This window comes from Phocoena phocoena, chromosome 10, assembly GCF_963924675.1.
Source record: "Phocoena phocoena chromosome 10, mPhoPho1.1, whole genome shotgun sequence".
NCBI classification, from domain to species: Eukaryota; Metazoa; Chordata; class Mammalia; order Artiodactyla; family Phocoenidae; genus Phocoena; species Phocoena phocoena.
This window is the reverse complement of record NC_089228.1, coordinates 41,040,497-41,058,329: the sequence shown is the minus strand read 5'-3', so window position 1 is coordinate 41,058,329 and position 17,833 is coordinate 41,040,497. Positions and strand designations below refer to the sequence as shown.

Below are 17,833 nucleotides of genomic sequence, written 5' to 3'. Positions count from 1 at the left end.
TACAAGGCCCTGCGGATCTGTGCGCTCCCCTTGCCTGTCTGACCTCATCCACTACTGCACCCTCACTTACTTTTTCTGGCCCAGTCACTCTAGCCTCCTGGTTCTTCCCTGAACCACCCAGGCAAACCCCTGCCTCAGGGTATTTGCACTTGCTGTTATGTCTACCTGGAGTTCTTGATCCCAGATTTCTGCAGGGCTGGTTCCCCAGGACTATGTGCAAATGTTTCCCCCTTAATCAGACTTTTTGCTCTTCAGACACCACTTCAGGTATCAGTGGAGTTTCGTGCTTGCTATTAATCTAGGAGAACAGGAGGGCTTGAAAAAAACTATCTTGCTGACGGCATTGGCTAGCACAGCTACTACCCTACCCAGGTCCTAGTCACAGGTTGCTGAGCTGGGGAAAAGCACTGGGTAATCAACTACCTGGGGCTTCAGGATCTACACATGAAATCTACAAATAATGTAATAAAACAGATAAATTTTAAAATACCAGCACATGGAGAAATAGGAATTTAATACCAGAAGAAAGTGCTGGAAGAGTTAGAAGTGAGCTCCTCTGGGAAATACTAGCAGGGGCTTGGGGTGATTTGCTTTTCATTATTAGCTCTTCTGTGTAATTTAAATATTTTTAATACCATATGATAAAAATAAGTTTAAATATCTACCTGTAGCTCTAGTTCTGACTGTAGCAGTCAGGGATACAGGGCAGACCCTAGATCCAAGGCACTGATTGAAATAATAAAAGAAATTCTTCCAGAATTTTCACAGCCAGCAGCATAGCCGCAGCGAGTTCTTGTATTCAGTGAGCACTTTTCAGATTAATGTCTCTAAATTTTCTTTCTTCATTTCTTAGACTGAACCTGAAGGTAGAGTCTAGCAAGGTAATGAAATGATACCGGTTAAGCCCTACTCAACCATCTTTCCTATATCACAAATTACAAATTGATGTAACTATTTCACATATCTTGGTACAGCCAACGTAAGTGGAGGGAAAAAGGAAATTAGATGCGCTACTTAAAAAATAGTTAAATACCAAATCTTTTTTGGATTTCTGTTTTAAATGTTTGATGTCTTAGTCCCTTTGAAACCTAGAGAAAGTCACAATGAGAATATAAACTATTTTTACAAATCCATTCTCTTCCTTGAGAGTAATTAACATAAATAAAATGTCACTGTCTTTATATTTTATCGCCCATATAATTGAATAATTGTCCCCTTAAGTCAATTTTAGTAGTATTTCAAATACAAGATAAACATACAAAACAATGCCATTAGAGCTCTATTCATTAAATCAGTAAGTGTGCAAATAAAATACTCTTTCCTTAGGAAATGAGCCCACAATCTTAGTCTAGATGGCAAATAGGCTCACTGGATGAAAAATTCCTCACTTAGAGCCTAACAAAAGCATCTCTATCTCTCCATCTAAATGACTGAGTTTCATTCAAGTAGAGTGATGTTCCGTACTCATAACTTTTAAGTGTTGGTATATACCTCATGGAACAAATACAGTATTACAAAATGAAACACCATGAAGTGAGGTAACAGAACAAGCTAAACAGTTTTGCCTGGTTTAGTACATTTAAATTAACCAGATAACTGCCTCTTATACAAAGCATTTATCAGTACATTAACTTTCAGGACTTCCCTGGTGGTCCAGTGGTTAAGACTCCGTGGTCCCAATGCAGGGGGCCCAGTTTCGATCCCTGGTCAGGGAACTTGATCCCACATGCATGCTTCAACTAAGAGTTCACATGCCACAACTAAGGAACCCACCTGCCACGACTAAGACCTGGTACAACCGAATGAATTAATTAATTAAAAAAAAAAAATATATATATATGTATATATTAACTTTCCCACAGGAAACAAATTTTGAGAAACTAAAGGGTAACCTTCAAATAGTCCTAACAACAACAGTATAAATTATATTATGAAACTTCAAAAATACCTGCCAGAAAAAGGTAAATTCACTACGTTCATGTTTGCAGGTCCTGGGAAATTAATGCTTCTTCCTGAACATCACATTCCTCCAGCCACCCTCCCAGTTCCTCCTCACCACCCAGCCAGTTTGGTGGCTGTTTTTCTTATCTTGAGCTAGAAAATCCTAACAAATTCCCAAGAAGTTTTCTGTCTTAGGTTAAGATAAGGCACAGCACAAGCCCTATGGCACTGAGCCTAATGCAGGACCAACCCTGTGTACATGAGACGTGTGAATGTGGACACAAAGCCATTTGGCACCACGATGGAAGACAGAGATCAAGAGTCAAACGTGACTGCAAAGTGGCTTCCAGGGCACGGTTCTCAGAGCGAAGCTCCTGCAGGTGGCTGCTGTTCCCAGAACCCACAGGCGGTTACCTCAGCTACAGACACCTCCATAAACCTCCCAGGGCTTGGGTCCCCATTCAGCAAGTTGTCCCACCCTAGAGTAACCCCAGATGCTGGGGGTGGGAGGAAGCTGGAGCAGGGCTGAGAACCACTTTGGGCTCATAGGGCGCTGGGACCTTGTGTAATTCGTGCTCATGTAGATCCCTAAGATCCTCTGCCATGGGTGTTGCCTGGTCTGAGGGTTCCAATTCTTAAATTTAAGATTCATGTCATAGTGGATAATCTCATATTAGTGGCAAGTGAAAAGACAGTCCAGCTATCTGTGATTACAGCATTATATAGGGGGAAAGGTTTGGCCAAATCCTGCATTTACCAGCCCTGTCAATTTGGGCAAGTTACTTAGGTCCTAACTTCGTCTTCAGACTGGGGATAATTATAACCACCTGGAACAGCTGTGATGCTTACAGTAGCAGCTTAATTATCAAGCATGCTCAGAATAGGTATTTGTTTGATCGAAATAGTTTATAGAAGTGAAGAACCAAGAATAAAGAGACATTCATATCCTACACATTTTGTTTTTAACCTAAAGCATAGACATGTCACAATTTGCCAATTTGATGTAGGGTCATGGACCGCCTTTGAGAATGGGTCTGCCAATTAGAATCCCACTCTGCCTTTCTTATATAAACCACACCCATAACACATGATCCAAGACTTCCAGTTTGGGTTTCCTCACAGGGCGTAAAAATTACAGACCTGCAAAGCCACCTGAATGTGCAACCTTTCTAGCTCATGGTACTTTTATCCGTCTTGTACAGTGTTAATTCAATTGGGTGGTTCATGCTGATCACACACATAGTTGTTCCGAAGCCCTCAACTTAGTTTTCATACACACAATAACTCTCTTTTACTCATACTTCATGAGTGTATGACAGTAGTCAAACCACATCATTCCAATCCAAGTAAAAACTGCATCAACACAATGAACCTTATCTAACATTCAGCTCAACGGGTGAGAGGTGAGCGCAGGACATAGAGCAGCCTCATGTTGTCACGTGGGTGGACAGCATCAGCCTGCTGAAGGCAGCTAGGTGGTCTTTCAGAATTTCCTGTAGAGGGATTTGTCGTGTCATTGCTGTCTTTTCCATGCCTAGCACAGTACCTGGAAGGTATGTGTGTCCTTATAGCTATGAGTGTTACTGTTACAGGAATCGAATGTTCATTGTAGGCAACAGCGTGAAGATTCTGAAGTCCATTGAGCAAGTGTTACGGACAGGAAGAAATCTCGGAGGAAAGGCATCCCCCTCCACAACACAAATGCAGCCTGTCTTATTCGCTAGAGAGCTACAGAGCAAGTACAGAGAACACATACTTTTCCAATGCGCTTTTCTCGAGCCTTTCTGCCTCCTGCTTCTGCCAGGCTTTGTGCTTCTTGACACGAGTTTCCCACAAGGCTCTGATGACAGAGATGTCGAATACGACCACTTTATGCCCCATTTTAAGAGCATGAAGTTACCTATTTAAAAAAAAAATTATATATATATGTCAGCTTCATACACACACAGAAGAAAAGTTTTAACTTGAACTTTAAAATAAAATATGAGTGAATCAATTTCATCAATAATGATGAAATGCCTTGTTTCTTCCAGGATGGCAGTTGCTAATGTTCTTAGGGTCTGAGAGTACTCTTGTTTGTAAGTCAGAGTTCAGCACTCAACTGGGGTCCTCTCCTCTACAATGTCACACTTGTCTCTCTACCCCTCAGCTGACACGTGGGTTCCCAAAGCCCCCTGGGCATTCCTCAAGCTTTGTGGTTCCACATTCTATCGAATTTACTGGCATCTGATCTTCTCAGTAGGTTGTAACATACTCAGAGGTAAGTTTGATTAGTTATTTAGAAGATACACACACACACACACACACACACACACACCAGTTATCTGAGGCTAAACACCAGCCACCATTAAGCGCACCAAGCATTGTACCAAACCCCACCGAGCACTTTTCCTCCTGGGACTGACCACACAGCCTGGGCACTTGTCCTGTAGGTTTCCCCTGCGACATGAACCCTCACAGCTGCTGATCTCTGTTTATGTGGTCTCTCAAACACAAGGAAAGTCAGACTCAGGTACATCTTGGTCATCACCTCTTAGTGAGAACTAGCACAATGTGTGGCATATAGTGGACCCTCCATAAATATTTGTTGAAAGACTAAGTGAGTAAATGAATGAATGAAAGTGAGTAAAAGATTTGCATCCAGGTTGCTTCACTCTCAGCCCACTCAGTGAACTTTCTCTCTTCATTTTCCCACCTCATATTTACTATTTGTAAGTCATTATTTGCTCACCGCAAAAAAAAAAAATTATCAGGACATAAAAGTGCATTTCAACATTCATTCCACTAAGCTATACTTATCTCCCTTATCGAAGTAAAATAAGTTTCTATATATTGTTTTAAACTTCCCCTACCTACAGCATCAAAATCTGGCTAAAGCCATTTCCTGATGTGCACAGATACACGGAGTGTCAGTTGGCAAACAGTAAGGCTGTTGAATATTCTCTGTTCCAATTCCAGACACTTCTAAATAGCAGTCAGTGGGGATACAAAAGCAAATATTTAAATCTTCTGATTCAAGGTTGTGCTCTCCACAAATGGCTCGCCAATGTGAGTGGCAGAACTGCCTTATGTTTATGCAGCTGAACATTTGAGGTCAATAAGTTTAGTCTGAAGAGCTGAAAACACTGACACCAGTTGATTTCCCTCTTTCCTTTAATTTCTGACATCTGGGACTGTCTTTTGTCTCCCTTAAAACTCTTTTACCTAAAGGAGATTTTTGACAAAGATGCAAGTGGTGCAAGTTTTGTGTGGACATAAGTTTTTGATTCTCTTGGGTAAATACATATGAGTAGAATTGGAGGGTCATATGTTAACTCTATGTTTAACCTTTTCAGGAACTGCCAGACTTTTACAAAGCAGCTGCACCATTTTACATTCTCACCTACAGCGTATGAGGGTTCCAGTAACTCCACATCCCCGCTGACACTCGTTATCATCTCTCTTTGTATTGTAGCCATCCCAGTGAGTGTGAAGGTTGTCTTTTGTTAGCATTTCCCTGATAGCTAATGATGTTGAGCATCTTTTTATGTGCTTTATGTGTTGAGCACCTTTTTATGTGTATACCTTCTTGGGAGAAATGTCTATTCAGATTCTTTGCCCATTTTTTATTGGGCTATTTGTCTTTTTAGTGTTGAGTTGTAATAGTTCTTTATATAGTCTAGATACTGGTCCTTTGCCAGATATATGATTTGCAAAAATTTCTTCCCATCTTTTCCCATCTTTTCACTTTCTTGATTCCATCCTTTTACTTTTAACCTAAATATATGGTTATAATCTATATGAGATTTTATAGACAGAATCTTGTTGATTCGCTTAGTTAACTCATTTGGACGATTTCTGTCTTTTAATTGGTATGGTTAGGCAATTTACATTTAGTACAATTAAGGATATATTTATATTCAGGTCTATCATTTTATTATTCATTTTCTGTTTGAGCCCTCTTTTGTTTTCCTCTTTTATATTTTCCTGCCTTCTTTTCCATTATCTGAACATTTTTTACTATTCCATCTTATTTTCTCTATTGTGTTTTTGACTATGCTTCTTCGTCTTCTCTTTTTCACGGTTGCCCTAGGGAGTATAAGATACATGCTTAACTTATCGTGGTCTACTTAGAAACAGTATTTTAACCACTTCAAGTGAGATATAGAAAGCTTATTACCTGGGCTTCCCTGGTGGCGCAGTGGTTGAGAGCCCGCCTACCAATACAGGGGACGTGGGTTCGAGCCCTGGTCCAGGAAGATCCCACATGCCGCGGAGCAACTAAGCCCGTGCGCCACAACTACTGAGCCTGTGCTCTAGAGCCCGTGAGCCGCAACTACTGAGCCCGAGTGCTGCAGTTACTGAAGCCCGCGTGTCTAGAGCCCGTACTCCGCAACAAGAGCAGCCACTGCAGTGAGAGGCCCACGCAACGCAAGGAAGAGTAGCTCCCACTCGCCGTAACTAGAGAAAGCCCACGAGCAGCAACAAAGACCCAAGTCAGCCAAAAATAAATAAATAAAATAAATAAATTTATTAAAATAAAAAAGAAACCTTATTGCCATATAGATCCCCTTATGCTCTCACCTTTATGTTGTAGTTGTGCTATGTATTATATCAGTCAGGGTTAGATTTCTTGGCTTCAGATCATCAAACTTATTTCAAAGAACTCATGAGGAGGAAGCTAGCCTGTCATATCTACCCTGATATTTACCGTATCTGTTGTTCTTCCTTCATTCTTATTGTTCCAAGTTCCCCTCTGGTATCATTTGCTTTCTGCCTAAAAAACTTCCCTTAACATATGGGAACATATGTATATGTATAGCTGATTCACTTTGTTATAAAGCAGAAACTAACACACCATTGTAAAGCAATTATACCCCAATAAAGATGTTTTAAAAAAAAAAAAAAAAAAAAAAAAAAAAAAAAAAACTTCCCTTAACAATTCTTTTAAAGGAGGTCTGCTGGCAAATTCTCCATTTTCCTTCTGAAGGAGGGCAGGAGGCCCACAGAGCAAATGGACCACACAGGGCTCTGTTTTCTGTGTCAAGAGAGCTGCAGAAAGTTATTGCTAGCCCAGGCTGCCAGGTTGCAAAGGGACCATATTCTGTGCCCATGACTGGGGCAGGCTCCAGCAGATGTCCCACAATGCTGATCCTCCCCTGGGAAACGCAGGAAACCTCTTCCTACTACATTGTCACTCCAGCGTCCTTTACTGAGAAAGGTTAACAATGGTGTTCACTTCAAAGGACGAATACTTAAAGGAATTCCATTATATATCACAGAATACACACACTGAAGAGTGCATTCCAGGTTGAGAGGCAATAAGTTGATAACTAACACACTAAGTGATCAGTTTGGTTGGGTTCAGACCTCACATTCCAACCTGCCCTCTGAGGTTGTGATTCCCACGTCAGATCAGTCTTCTGACTTTGCAGTGCTCTTCAGCTGTTCTGTGGGCGCCACCCAGTGGCCATCTGGGACAGGGGTTCTAACAGACTGCCAACGCTGCTTAGGGTCAGATCCATGCAGGTGCAGCTTGGGAAAAGAGCCCAGGAGCTCATAAGCAACCTTTTGGGGTTGTTCTCCAGAGCTTCTCCCTCTTGGTGATCTCTCTGGTCCTTCTAGATTCCCGGGGCTTGCATTTCAGTCCTTTGGCCAGAGACCTGGTGCTTTAGCTACCCTGCTTTGCTGTGCATGTCCTACAACTGCACTGTGCTGGGCCACACAGTGGGAGGACAGTGCAAGGAAAAAAGCAATGAGAGTTTCCTCCACCCTCTGGGGACCACAGCTCCTCTGCTCAGAAAGGAAGGATCCCTTATCCCAAAGGATGGGTGACTGAGGTCCTCCATTACCAACCTTCTCTCCGTCGCCCCTCACTGCTGCTACTACTACACAATCCCACGGGGGCCTAAGGCATTAGAGGGTGGAGCAAAGAAAAAGAAAAAAGACAGGGATTTACCCCCACGCTCTGAGCTTTAGGAGCCTGTTTCTCACTCCTGGAACAAAATTAGGTGCTTTGTGCTCAATTCTGGGTTTCAGGCTGCCTTGAGTCCAGGCTGGGGAATACTGGAGGGGAAAAATGGGAAACAGACCACAGGTTCTGTTCTACTTTGAATTAGGGTGTCCTTCCCTTCTTCTCTTGCAACTGCTTACTTTTCAGGGTCTTCACATTGCTGTTCTGTGTAATAAGTCCAGGTTTTATAGCTACATTTAGTGGGAGAGACAAGGTGAAGTGTGCCTACTCCATCTTACCCCAAACCATAAATCTCTGCATTTATTTTTTCTTTTACCACTTTCCTTACTCTGTTACCTTCAGCTCAGGAGCACCTAAGCTGCAAAGGTCTTAAGGTCTAAATTTTTTTAAAGAGAAAGAATTAAGCAGCCTAGCTCCTTTGAGGAAATCTCTGCACCTAATCCAAGTCTACACATAAAAGCAAACCAAAAAGCCAAAGTAAAATGAACTGCTTTTGAGCAGTGTGGACAGTCAGTCATCCAAGGGTACCTGAAGCTGGAAGACCCACCTGCTGTCCAGGGTGTGTGTGTTCTAGATCAGCCAGTCACGGCTCTGATTCTTTTGTGGAGTTTCCTTTATTTTCTCAGGCCAATAAACCCTTGAAGAGTAACCAGATCTGTACATTAATATGTACGATAATTTCTATGCATTAATTTAGAGAAATATAATTCAAGTCCCTATATTAGAGAAATGGTTTATTCTTGATGCCTTTGTGTTCTATTTTTAAATATTTGTAAACCAACATTAGTCTCAGTATTTTGGTGGAAAAGAGTCTATCCTGTCTGTCATCTAACCACGTTCACTATTTTCTCTGTGTTTTTGCCAAGCAGAGAAAGAGGTACTATCCTTCAACTAAGGGGGTTTTGAAAGTGCTAGGATTTAAATCAGGGTTTTGCCTATCAGATGTTCTATTTACAAATGTGTGTAATGAAAACTAGAGACTCTAAGAATGGTAAGTGATGACCATGTATGCTGGGGATCTACATTGTAACCTCCAGAGATCCTGCGAAGGTAAGAAATACCAGCTCCTAAATCCCGGGTCCAGCCCAGCTGCTGGCATCCTGTGCAGGACAGGGCTGAGTCCAGGCCTCCCTAGACAACTGGACGGGATGGACCTTAACCCAGGAGGTAGTAGCCCCATGGGCGGGTGCTGAGATTGGGAGAGTGGTTTTATGACAAGAGCCCATGAGTCATTCCATCCAGGAAAAAATGCCCCTTTGGGGAGCAGAGAGGAGGCAGATTCAGGGACAGATGCAGATGCCAGTCACTTAGCAGCTTGGGGGAAGGAGATTCCCCTGGCAAATTCACAAAGCTAATCTCTTCTTCATAGCATGAACTCCATTCAACCCAGTCTTCAGGCAAGTACATATGATGTAATTTTCTAAGCATTAACTTTCTGCAGAGCTATAGAAATATCACATGGTATGCTATACCAAAGCAGAAGAGAGAAGAATTACCCTCTCCAGGATCCAGTCTGGGAGCCCTCAACACAAATAAAACAATAACCTCTCAGAGAAAACGTTTACAACCAAGGAGACTCTTCTGAGGCAGCATAAGAATGCAGAGCTTTAGCCTGGGCCTGCCCTGAACTTGACAGCAAATATGCATGGTTCCAGGACTCTCATTCCAGTTCTTTGCTAGAGATCTGGCTTCCCATGGTGAGTGCAGAATCACGAGAACAAGCCTCCCTAGATTTGGCTGTACTGCCCATAGCCACAGAGCATCTTCCAGAGAAGAAAACACTTGGGGCTATGAGAAAGGAGGGAACCGCGGTGTCCCTCACTGCAACAGAAAGGACACTGGCACAGAGTGTGGTCAGGTTCATTCCCCTCCAGTGCTGAGTGTTTCAGATTCTGAATGAAATGTCAACAGAGACTCTCAAAGGTTGGATTCACAGAGGAAAAAAAAAACTTTTTTCCTGGAAAAAGTGTTTGCTTTATTGCAAGGGTCAGCAAACTTTTTTAGTAAAGGGCAAGATAGTAAATATTTTATGTAAGTACAATACTTACATAACAAAAGAGAAAACTCTTGGCCTCTCTGCTTGCCTGGGGTGGGCCTGCCTGAGCACTGACCCTGCGTCCACGCTTCTGCCCAGTTGCCGCCTACTGGAGACACTCTCAGGACAAGAGCGACTGGCCCAAGAGGGAAAGGCCTGGCAGGCCATGAGCACGGAGCAGGCGAGGGGGGACCTGCTACAGTCAGCTTCGCTCTCTGTCCCAGTGACACCCAGGTGCCTGTGTGTCCTCTCCTCCCACTCACCTCAAGCTCTTGCACAGAGATTCGACTGCTTGGTGCCTGACAGCTGCCAACAGTAGAGTCTCCAATATGTGAATGGCAACCAGTGCGGGCCTTGGGCAGCAGTGAGATACAGCTGGCCAGGTAGACAGGTGCTGAGAGTCTGGGGGAATGGGGACGGAGGGGGTTACTCCAGTTTGGTCTCCATGGCTCACGGTGCTAGCCTGCTCTGGCAGTGCCAGGCCTGAGAGTGATCATTTGCTGATCCCAGCTTTCATGAACAATAAATGGCCGCAGCTTTCATTCCCCCAAGGTGCTAAGTGAGTGGCAACTGCATCTGTCCCTGAATCTGCCTCTCCTCTGCTCCCGAAAATGCCTTTTTTTTCCTGGAAAAAAAGCTTTGGTGGATGTGATGGCTTTAAATTATATGCACAAATTCTTTGACATTCTTCCCTCTAAAAAGGTAGAGCTTAAGTCCTTTCTCCTTGAGCTTGGGCTAGACTTAATGACTCACTTCTAATGAATATAATGTGGTGAAAGTGATGGTGTGTGACTTCTGAGACTCAATCCCATAAGGTATTGCTCTCTCTCTCTCTCGGATTACTCACTCTGGGGAAAGCCAGGCACCATGTCCTGAGGATGCTCAAGCAGCTCTATGGAGAAGCTTCCTGTGGAGAGAAACTGCGGCCTCCTGCCAACAGCCGGGTGGGTGGACGCTGTCTTAACAGCAGATCCTAAAGCCCCAGTCAAGCCTTCAGATGACTGTAGCCCTGGCCAAAATCTAGACCTCATGAAAGGCCCTGAGCCAGAACCTGAGCCAGAAACCAGGTTTCTGACCCTTAGAAGCTGTGGGATAACAAGTGTTTATCATTTGAAGATGTTAAGTGCTGGGGTAATTTTTATGCAGCAATAAATAACTAATAAAGTGAACAGTAAAATAAGAGGCACTTATAAAACTCAGTCTTAATTTACAGTGACATCTGGTGTCTATATCCAGCTGCTTCCTTGACATACCCACTTGGATATCTCACGCATATCTCAAAAGAAACACGATTCCCTCCAAACTTACTCATTTAGAATCTATCCATCCCTGTCTGCCTTAATTCCCCATCTCGACAATGACTCCGTATTTATCTGGAGGTCACTCCTTTATGCTTTCTGTTTCCTCCCCCTGACCACCCAATATATGGACATGCACACACACACACACACACACACACACACACACTCATTCACACATCTAATTTATTCTGTAGGGGCATGTGTTTCTCACCACCAATTTCTGCCACATCTGGCCTCAGTTGTGCAAAAGCCTCTGAGCTGCTCTCCTGACTCCCCACTCGCCCACGTCCAATCCATTTGCTACACGACGGTGAGCATCACCATCACCAAAGAGAACTGGATCATGCTGCCACCTGGCCCAAGTCCTCCAGAGACTTCCCTTTGGAATGAGAGGGAGATCCCAGCCCCTCACAGGGCCCAGTAAGACCCTGGCACGACCTGCCCTCAGACAGCCCCTCCCACTCACCCCCACTGCTCTCCTCCTCCGAGCCCGTCCACCACCTGCTTCTTCCCACCTCAGACCCTGCAAACGCTGCTCCCTCTGCCTAGACGTTCCCCCCATTCACACGGCTCTCCCCACCCTGACACCCCTGAATTCAACTTCTGCGTTCCCTCCTCAGCGCGGCCTCCCCTGCCTCTTCATCTAAGGTAGAGCCTCCTGCTACCCTCTCTCTCAGACTGTTGCTTACTTACTTCACAGCACATAATACAAGTTGAATCATTTGACCGTTTGCTTAATTATACTTTATCTGTGTATGGACGGAACCACGGTTTCCTGACGGAAGCAACCACCTGAGGGGCCCCTGACTTGGGCTCAGAGCCTGGCCCCTCAAGTCAGCCACTGACACTAGGTGACTCAGTAACAGACGCCAGGCTCCCACTTCTGAGTCTCAACCCAGAAATCCTGGGTATGGAGCCAGTTTACTTGGTATGTATTTCTGTTCTTTGATTCCCAGGAACCCTAAAGAACTGATATCTGGGGACACTCATTAAATGCAGAAAGATGAATGTCCTTGCCTCTGAGCTCTCAATCTGGAGGGGCGAACAGATGTTTAAAGGGATACATTTCAATGCAGCATGTGGACAACAGAGACTGAAGGAGCTGCTGTGCAAGCCAGAAGAGGAGAGATGCCCTCCAGTGCGTGATGGGGGGTGGGAGTAGGGGGTCAGGGAGAGTCCTGCAGGGACTGTGAGGAAGGCGAAAGGACCACTCTTCTGGGTTTGATGGAACAGTTTTCCATGCTCCCTCCCCAAGCCAGGTATATCAGAATCACTTTACAGAACCATCTGTGATCCCGAGCCAGAGGACATGACTGGAAAAACACATCCTTTGGCAGCAGAACACTAGTCTCCACTTAGAATCATATGCCAGGGTTCCAAGTGGGAGGGGGGACTCTCTGGTCACCTAGTCCTCTCACTTCTTGTCAAATGGCAGGCTGGGCTGGAAGAGGGCGGGGGTGGGGTACAGGGCTTCTATCTCAGAGAATTTGAGGTGTGAAGGCCCTGCAAGAGTCTGGGAGGAGACTCAACAAAGTCCACAATACAGGTGCCAAGCCATCCTTGGTTCTCCCTCTGCGAGGCTGGGAGGGGGACAGCAGCAGAGGGGGTGAGGGGAGAAGGGCATGGAGCTGGTGCCGGGGGGTCACCTGGACCAGCCATGGGGAGAGAGGCCTGGCTCCCCTCCTCCCCACCTGCCCCTTAGAGCCCCCCAGATCCGTCTTCCCTTTGGACTGACCAGCTCCAGGCCTTCCACAGCATTTTCCAGGTGTATCCGCCAGGTGCAGAAGACAACTATCACCAGCCTTGCTGGATCCAGGGGAATGACTGTAACCAATGGGAACTTCTGGTGACACCAAGGTACAGTGGAGGCAATAATATGACAGACCAGGGGCTTTAATGGCCCACAAATTCCTTTCTATCCTCACATAAGGCCACTGCCTGGACCCCAGAGTTGGAACAGAGTGAGATTTCTGATAGAAACAGTGGGGGAAATAGAGGGTAAATATTCAAGTGAGGTCAGTCACAGTAGTCACAATATTTCTGCCAAATTCTAAATTAAATTACATTTTATGTCACCTGATCAGTGTTCCCCTGGGGACACACATTATTTTACGGTAATTTGTTAAACTAGAAAATCTGGCCAAGGGAGGCAGAGGCTCCAGACAGGATTAAGAGGACAGTCTCAGGGTCAGGACAGTCTCAGGGCTGGAGTCCTGCCTCCCCCGCCTACTGCTGCATGTCCCTGAGACGGCTACCTAACCTCTCTGGACCTCGGTGTTCTCATCTGGACACGGTGTGACAGCAGCACTGAGCTCATAGGATTAGTGGAAGGATCACGCGTGATAATTTGTGTCACGTGCTTAAGACAGTACCTGGCACCTAGTAAACCTCAAAAAATGTCAGTTATTTAAAGAAAAAAAAGAAATTAAGACAGACATTGTTCCCAGTTATATATAAGATCAGAACAAAAGGTACATGAGCATCTGGGGATTTTTCTCTATCAGATATGGTTACAGAGGTTCTATGGGAGAACACCCAGCTCCTAAGTTATGGGAGAGGATTTGGTCCATCAGAAGAGCCGCCACACAGTCGTTAAGAATCCACCTGCCAATGCAGGGGACACGGATTCAAGCCCTGGTCCGGGAAGATCCCGCCTGCGGCAGAGCAACTAAGGCCGTGCGCCACAATTACTGAGCCTGCGCTCTAGAGCCCACGAACCACAACTACTGAAGCCCGCGTGTCTAGAGCCTGTGCTCTGCAACAAAGAGAAACCACCGCAATGAGAAGCCCGTGCACAGTAAAAAAGAGTAGCACCTGCTCATGGCAACTAGAGAAAGCCCGTGCGCAGCAACGAAGACCCAACGTAGCCCCACCCCCCCCAAAAAATATATATATGTATGTATGTATAAAAGAAGAGCCACCAGCACAGTCAAACTGCCTACAAAACCAGACAATTCTCTTCCGGGTTCTAATCACTTTCCCACCCTCACCCCCACGCCTCTCCTGGAGGACAGACTTCCCCGGCCAGATGTCAATCATCCCTTTCAGGGCACTGAAGAAGCACAAACAGAGTTGATTTATCACCCCTGGACAGCACTGTGGACCAGAAAGTTTTGAGCTCAGCCTTGGGAACAAGGGTGATGCTGAGAGTAACCCACTAACAAGAGCCGGAGTGTGGAGACCCGGCCACAGCAGCAGCCCGGCTACCTAGACCTGCCCGCTCACAGGCTCTCCTTCCGCATTCAGTTCCAGGCCCTGCATAATCCTCAATCCGTGTTCGTTTGGGAGGTTCACCCCTGTCAAGCCTCAGCACAGCAGGGACAGACATAAACAAGGAAGCACTGTCCCCCGCCCCCTCCACAGGTGCCCCATGCCCCTACCCTCGCCTTCCCCACAATCCCCCAGTTTCAGGAGCAGCCGCGCACTCACCCCCCACGCCCACCTACCCGTGAATGGGCTGCAGCCCTGAGCCCCTGCCGCTGCCTGCCGAGTGGAATCCGAGCCTGTTTACTCCGCAGCAGCGACACACTGGGGCCAGAAGCGCTCCAACTGCCCCAGCTTCCCGGCTTGTGCGCTAATGGGCTATGTTTGTAGGCTGATAATATGATCTGTAGGACATGTGCTGATAAACTATCTATCTATTCTACGTGACTCAGCCCAGCGTGAGACAAAACAGACTTGGGCGGGGACGGCTTGTCACAGCGTAAACGATGTGTCGGCCAATCTGAGCCGTGTAACCCGGGATTATCTGCACCTCCCTGCAGGTGGCGGGGGCCTTTCAACATTGGACATCCTGAAGTGCGCTAAAAAAAAAACAGGTCAGAGAAGGCAAAGGGTGACATATTCTTAGCCCGCTAAGCTGGAAACCAAACTGAAAGCAGGATGAGAAAGCCATATGACCAAGGAAATGTAATTTTTTTTTCAGTATTTGAAGCAGATGTCCAAGGTCTTGATTTCATCCTTACATTTTTTTCTTAATTTTATTTAATTTAAGAAATTAATTTCCTAAAACATATGTGAGTTTAGGTTCTCTTTAGAGATTTTACTATTTTGGCAAATGTGTTTTCCTGATATCCAACAGTGGGACAATATGCCAGTTAATAAGCAGCAATCGTGCCTACACAACCCCTTGGTGCCCCTTCACGGCAACAGTTCCTCATACACCTTCACCCTAAAACAGAAAAACACCTTTTGTCTAATATATACATAATAACTCTAATTACAAAATAGTTTGATTTCTGAAGGACTATTTCCATAATGGAACATTTTCTGTTTGTTGACATTTTAATTAAATTACCATTTTTAATTGTATACTAAGTTAGTGGGGCTCAAATTAATCTTTGTGACTATATTGAATCATACCTCTAAAATGTTAGATGTGCTTTTTATTACTTAGGATAGAATTTTCATATTATGTTTCTCTTTTGATAAATAATGTAAGTTACCTAGTTAGTAATTAATGTTTAGTTTGCATTTTGTTTTCTTTTTTTTTCTGGTATCCTCAACTAAAGAATATAAATTGAAAAAGCAGTTTCAGTTCACATTCTACTTGAATACCATTTCAATTTATAAGAGAGCTAAACATTCAAAAGCTTAATCATATTTAAGTGGAAAAAATTTTTTCCCACAAATGCATTCAGAATACAATGGGATTGGGCTTCCCTGGTGGTGCAGTGGTTAAGAATCCACCTGCCAATGCAGGGAACACAGGTTCGAGCCCTGGTTCGGGAAGATCCCACATGCCTTGGAGCAACTAAGCCCGTGCGCCACAACTACTGAGCCTGCGCTCTAGAGCCCGCAAGCCACAACTACTGAGCCCGTAAGCCACAACTACTGAAGCCCACGCGCCTAGAGCCCGTGCTCCGCAACAAGAGAAGCCAACGCAATGAGAAGCCCGCACAGCGCAACAAAGAGTGGCCCCCGCTCACTGCAACTAGAGAAAGCCCGTGCGCAGCAACGAAGACCCAACACAGCCAAAAATAAATAAATAAAAATAAAATTAAAAAAAAATACAATGGGATGCTTTATGATGCTGATTGGAGGAACAGGCCATAGTCATCAGACTATAATGATGTGCACTCAACAGGATCGAGAAATTTAGCAAATGAAAATAACTTTCAGTTACATTTGAATTTCAGATAAATAAAAAATAATTTTTTAATATGTGTCTCAAATACTACATGAGTCATACTAAAAAATTATTTGGTGTTTCTCTGAAATTTAAATATAAGTGAGTGGCCTGTATTTTACACGGCAACCCTCCACCCAAACCACCCAGGACCTTACTAAAATGTTGAGTCGGCTTCAAGAGGCCAGAGAAGGGCTGAGAGTCTGTATCTCTAACAAGTTCCAGGTGATGTGGAAGTTGCTGGTCCGGAGACCATATTGTGAGTGGCAAGGATCTAGAATTAGCATAGTCTGGTGCAGTGATACCCAGGACTGGCTTCTCACTGGCATGGCCTGGATAGACCCCTCTGCCCCTCAGAAGTTCTGACTCAGTAAGTCTGGGACAGGGGTCCAGGGGTCGATATTTTCAGCATGCTCCACAGGAGTTGTTGTTTCTGATTCACAGGCAGGGATGTGAACCAGGAAATATTTTAAAATACAAAAGGTACCATGTTCATGCAAGGAATTATTATTGCATTAAACTCACTCTGTGCAGATTGTTGTATCGCTGGGCTAAGTGTGTCCAGAAAGACCTTCCAGTTTCTGAGCTCCCAAGGGGCAGCAGATGGGATTGTGCCCTGCAGTCTTCACATCCCAGTGTCCCCTTACAGCTGGAAGCAGCCCAACTCCTAACAGCCTTATTATTACCAACCCTGGCCACTTTCTTAGAGCTCAACACTTTTTTATGCAATTCAGTTCCAGCTGGGCTTGTAAACTCATGAAACGCAGTCCAAAGACCACAGCTCCAGCTTCTCCAGGGGGAGGTGTATATGTTTGCCTCACATCCAAAGGGGTTCCACACACAAGCTCACCCAGATAACCACAGGGGACTGAATGCTTTCTCACAGCCACTCTGAGTCTAGGATTCCTGTTGGAACATTGAGTCACACGCACCACGAAGCTTTCTTCCAAGTAAATACCTGGTTTCCAGAGTTTCCAGAGTGGGGTGCACTTCAAAGGGCCCAGGGTCATTTGCACACAGGAAATCTTCTCCCTGGAGCACCTTAACCCATCTCTGACACAGCTTGGGTTTTGCACTTTGGCCTCCCTCATCCCTCCACTTGCATTTCATCCATTTCAAAACCATTAAGAGCTGTGAAGAATGCCTGAATGCACTCAGATACAAAATCCACTTAAGAAGCACTTTAAAATGAGATCCTCCAGGTCTTGTGAAACCAAGTGGGACCCCAGCTTGCCTTCCCAAGTCTCACTCCAAGAAGTCTGTCTGCCCATCCATTTGTCTGTCAGGGGCCACTGACCTTGACCTGGTCAGCAGGGATCAGGAAGTGACTGCTCCTTCCCCATCAACAGTTTTTTCATAACACTAAAATGGCACTTGGTATAGATTACTGGGCTCATCTTATCTAGGGGGAAGGGGAAAGGGAGCAGAAGCCCAATCTTGGAGATCACCGTCTCTCCCAATATGCTCAGCACATA

General features: G+C 45.0%; 1 protein-coding gene across 1 annotated transcript in view; it reads right to left on the bottom strand.

Moving 5' to 3' along the window:
- LRRC2 (leucine rich repeat containing 2) overlaps positions 1-14,780 on the bottom strand; it is a 34,354-nt gene extending 19,574 nt beyond the window's left edge. Inside the window, exons 1-2 of the mRNA XM_065885487.1 lie at positions 14,677-14,780; positions 3,698-3,841 (exon numbers count right to left, since the gene is read on the bottom strand). Of these exons, the coding sequence (XP_065741559.1) occupies positions 3,698-3,822 (125 nt within the window). The 5' untranslated portion in view covers positions 3,823-3,841; positions 14,677-14,780. The remainder of the gene's footprint in view (positions 1-3,697; positions 3,842-14,676) is intronic.
- Positions 14,781-17,833: the final 3,053 nt, after the last annotated feature.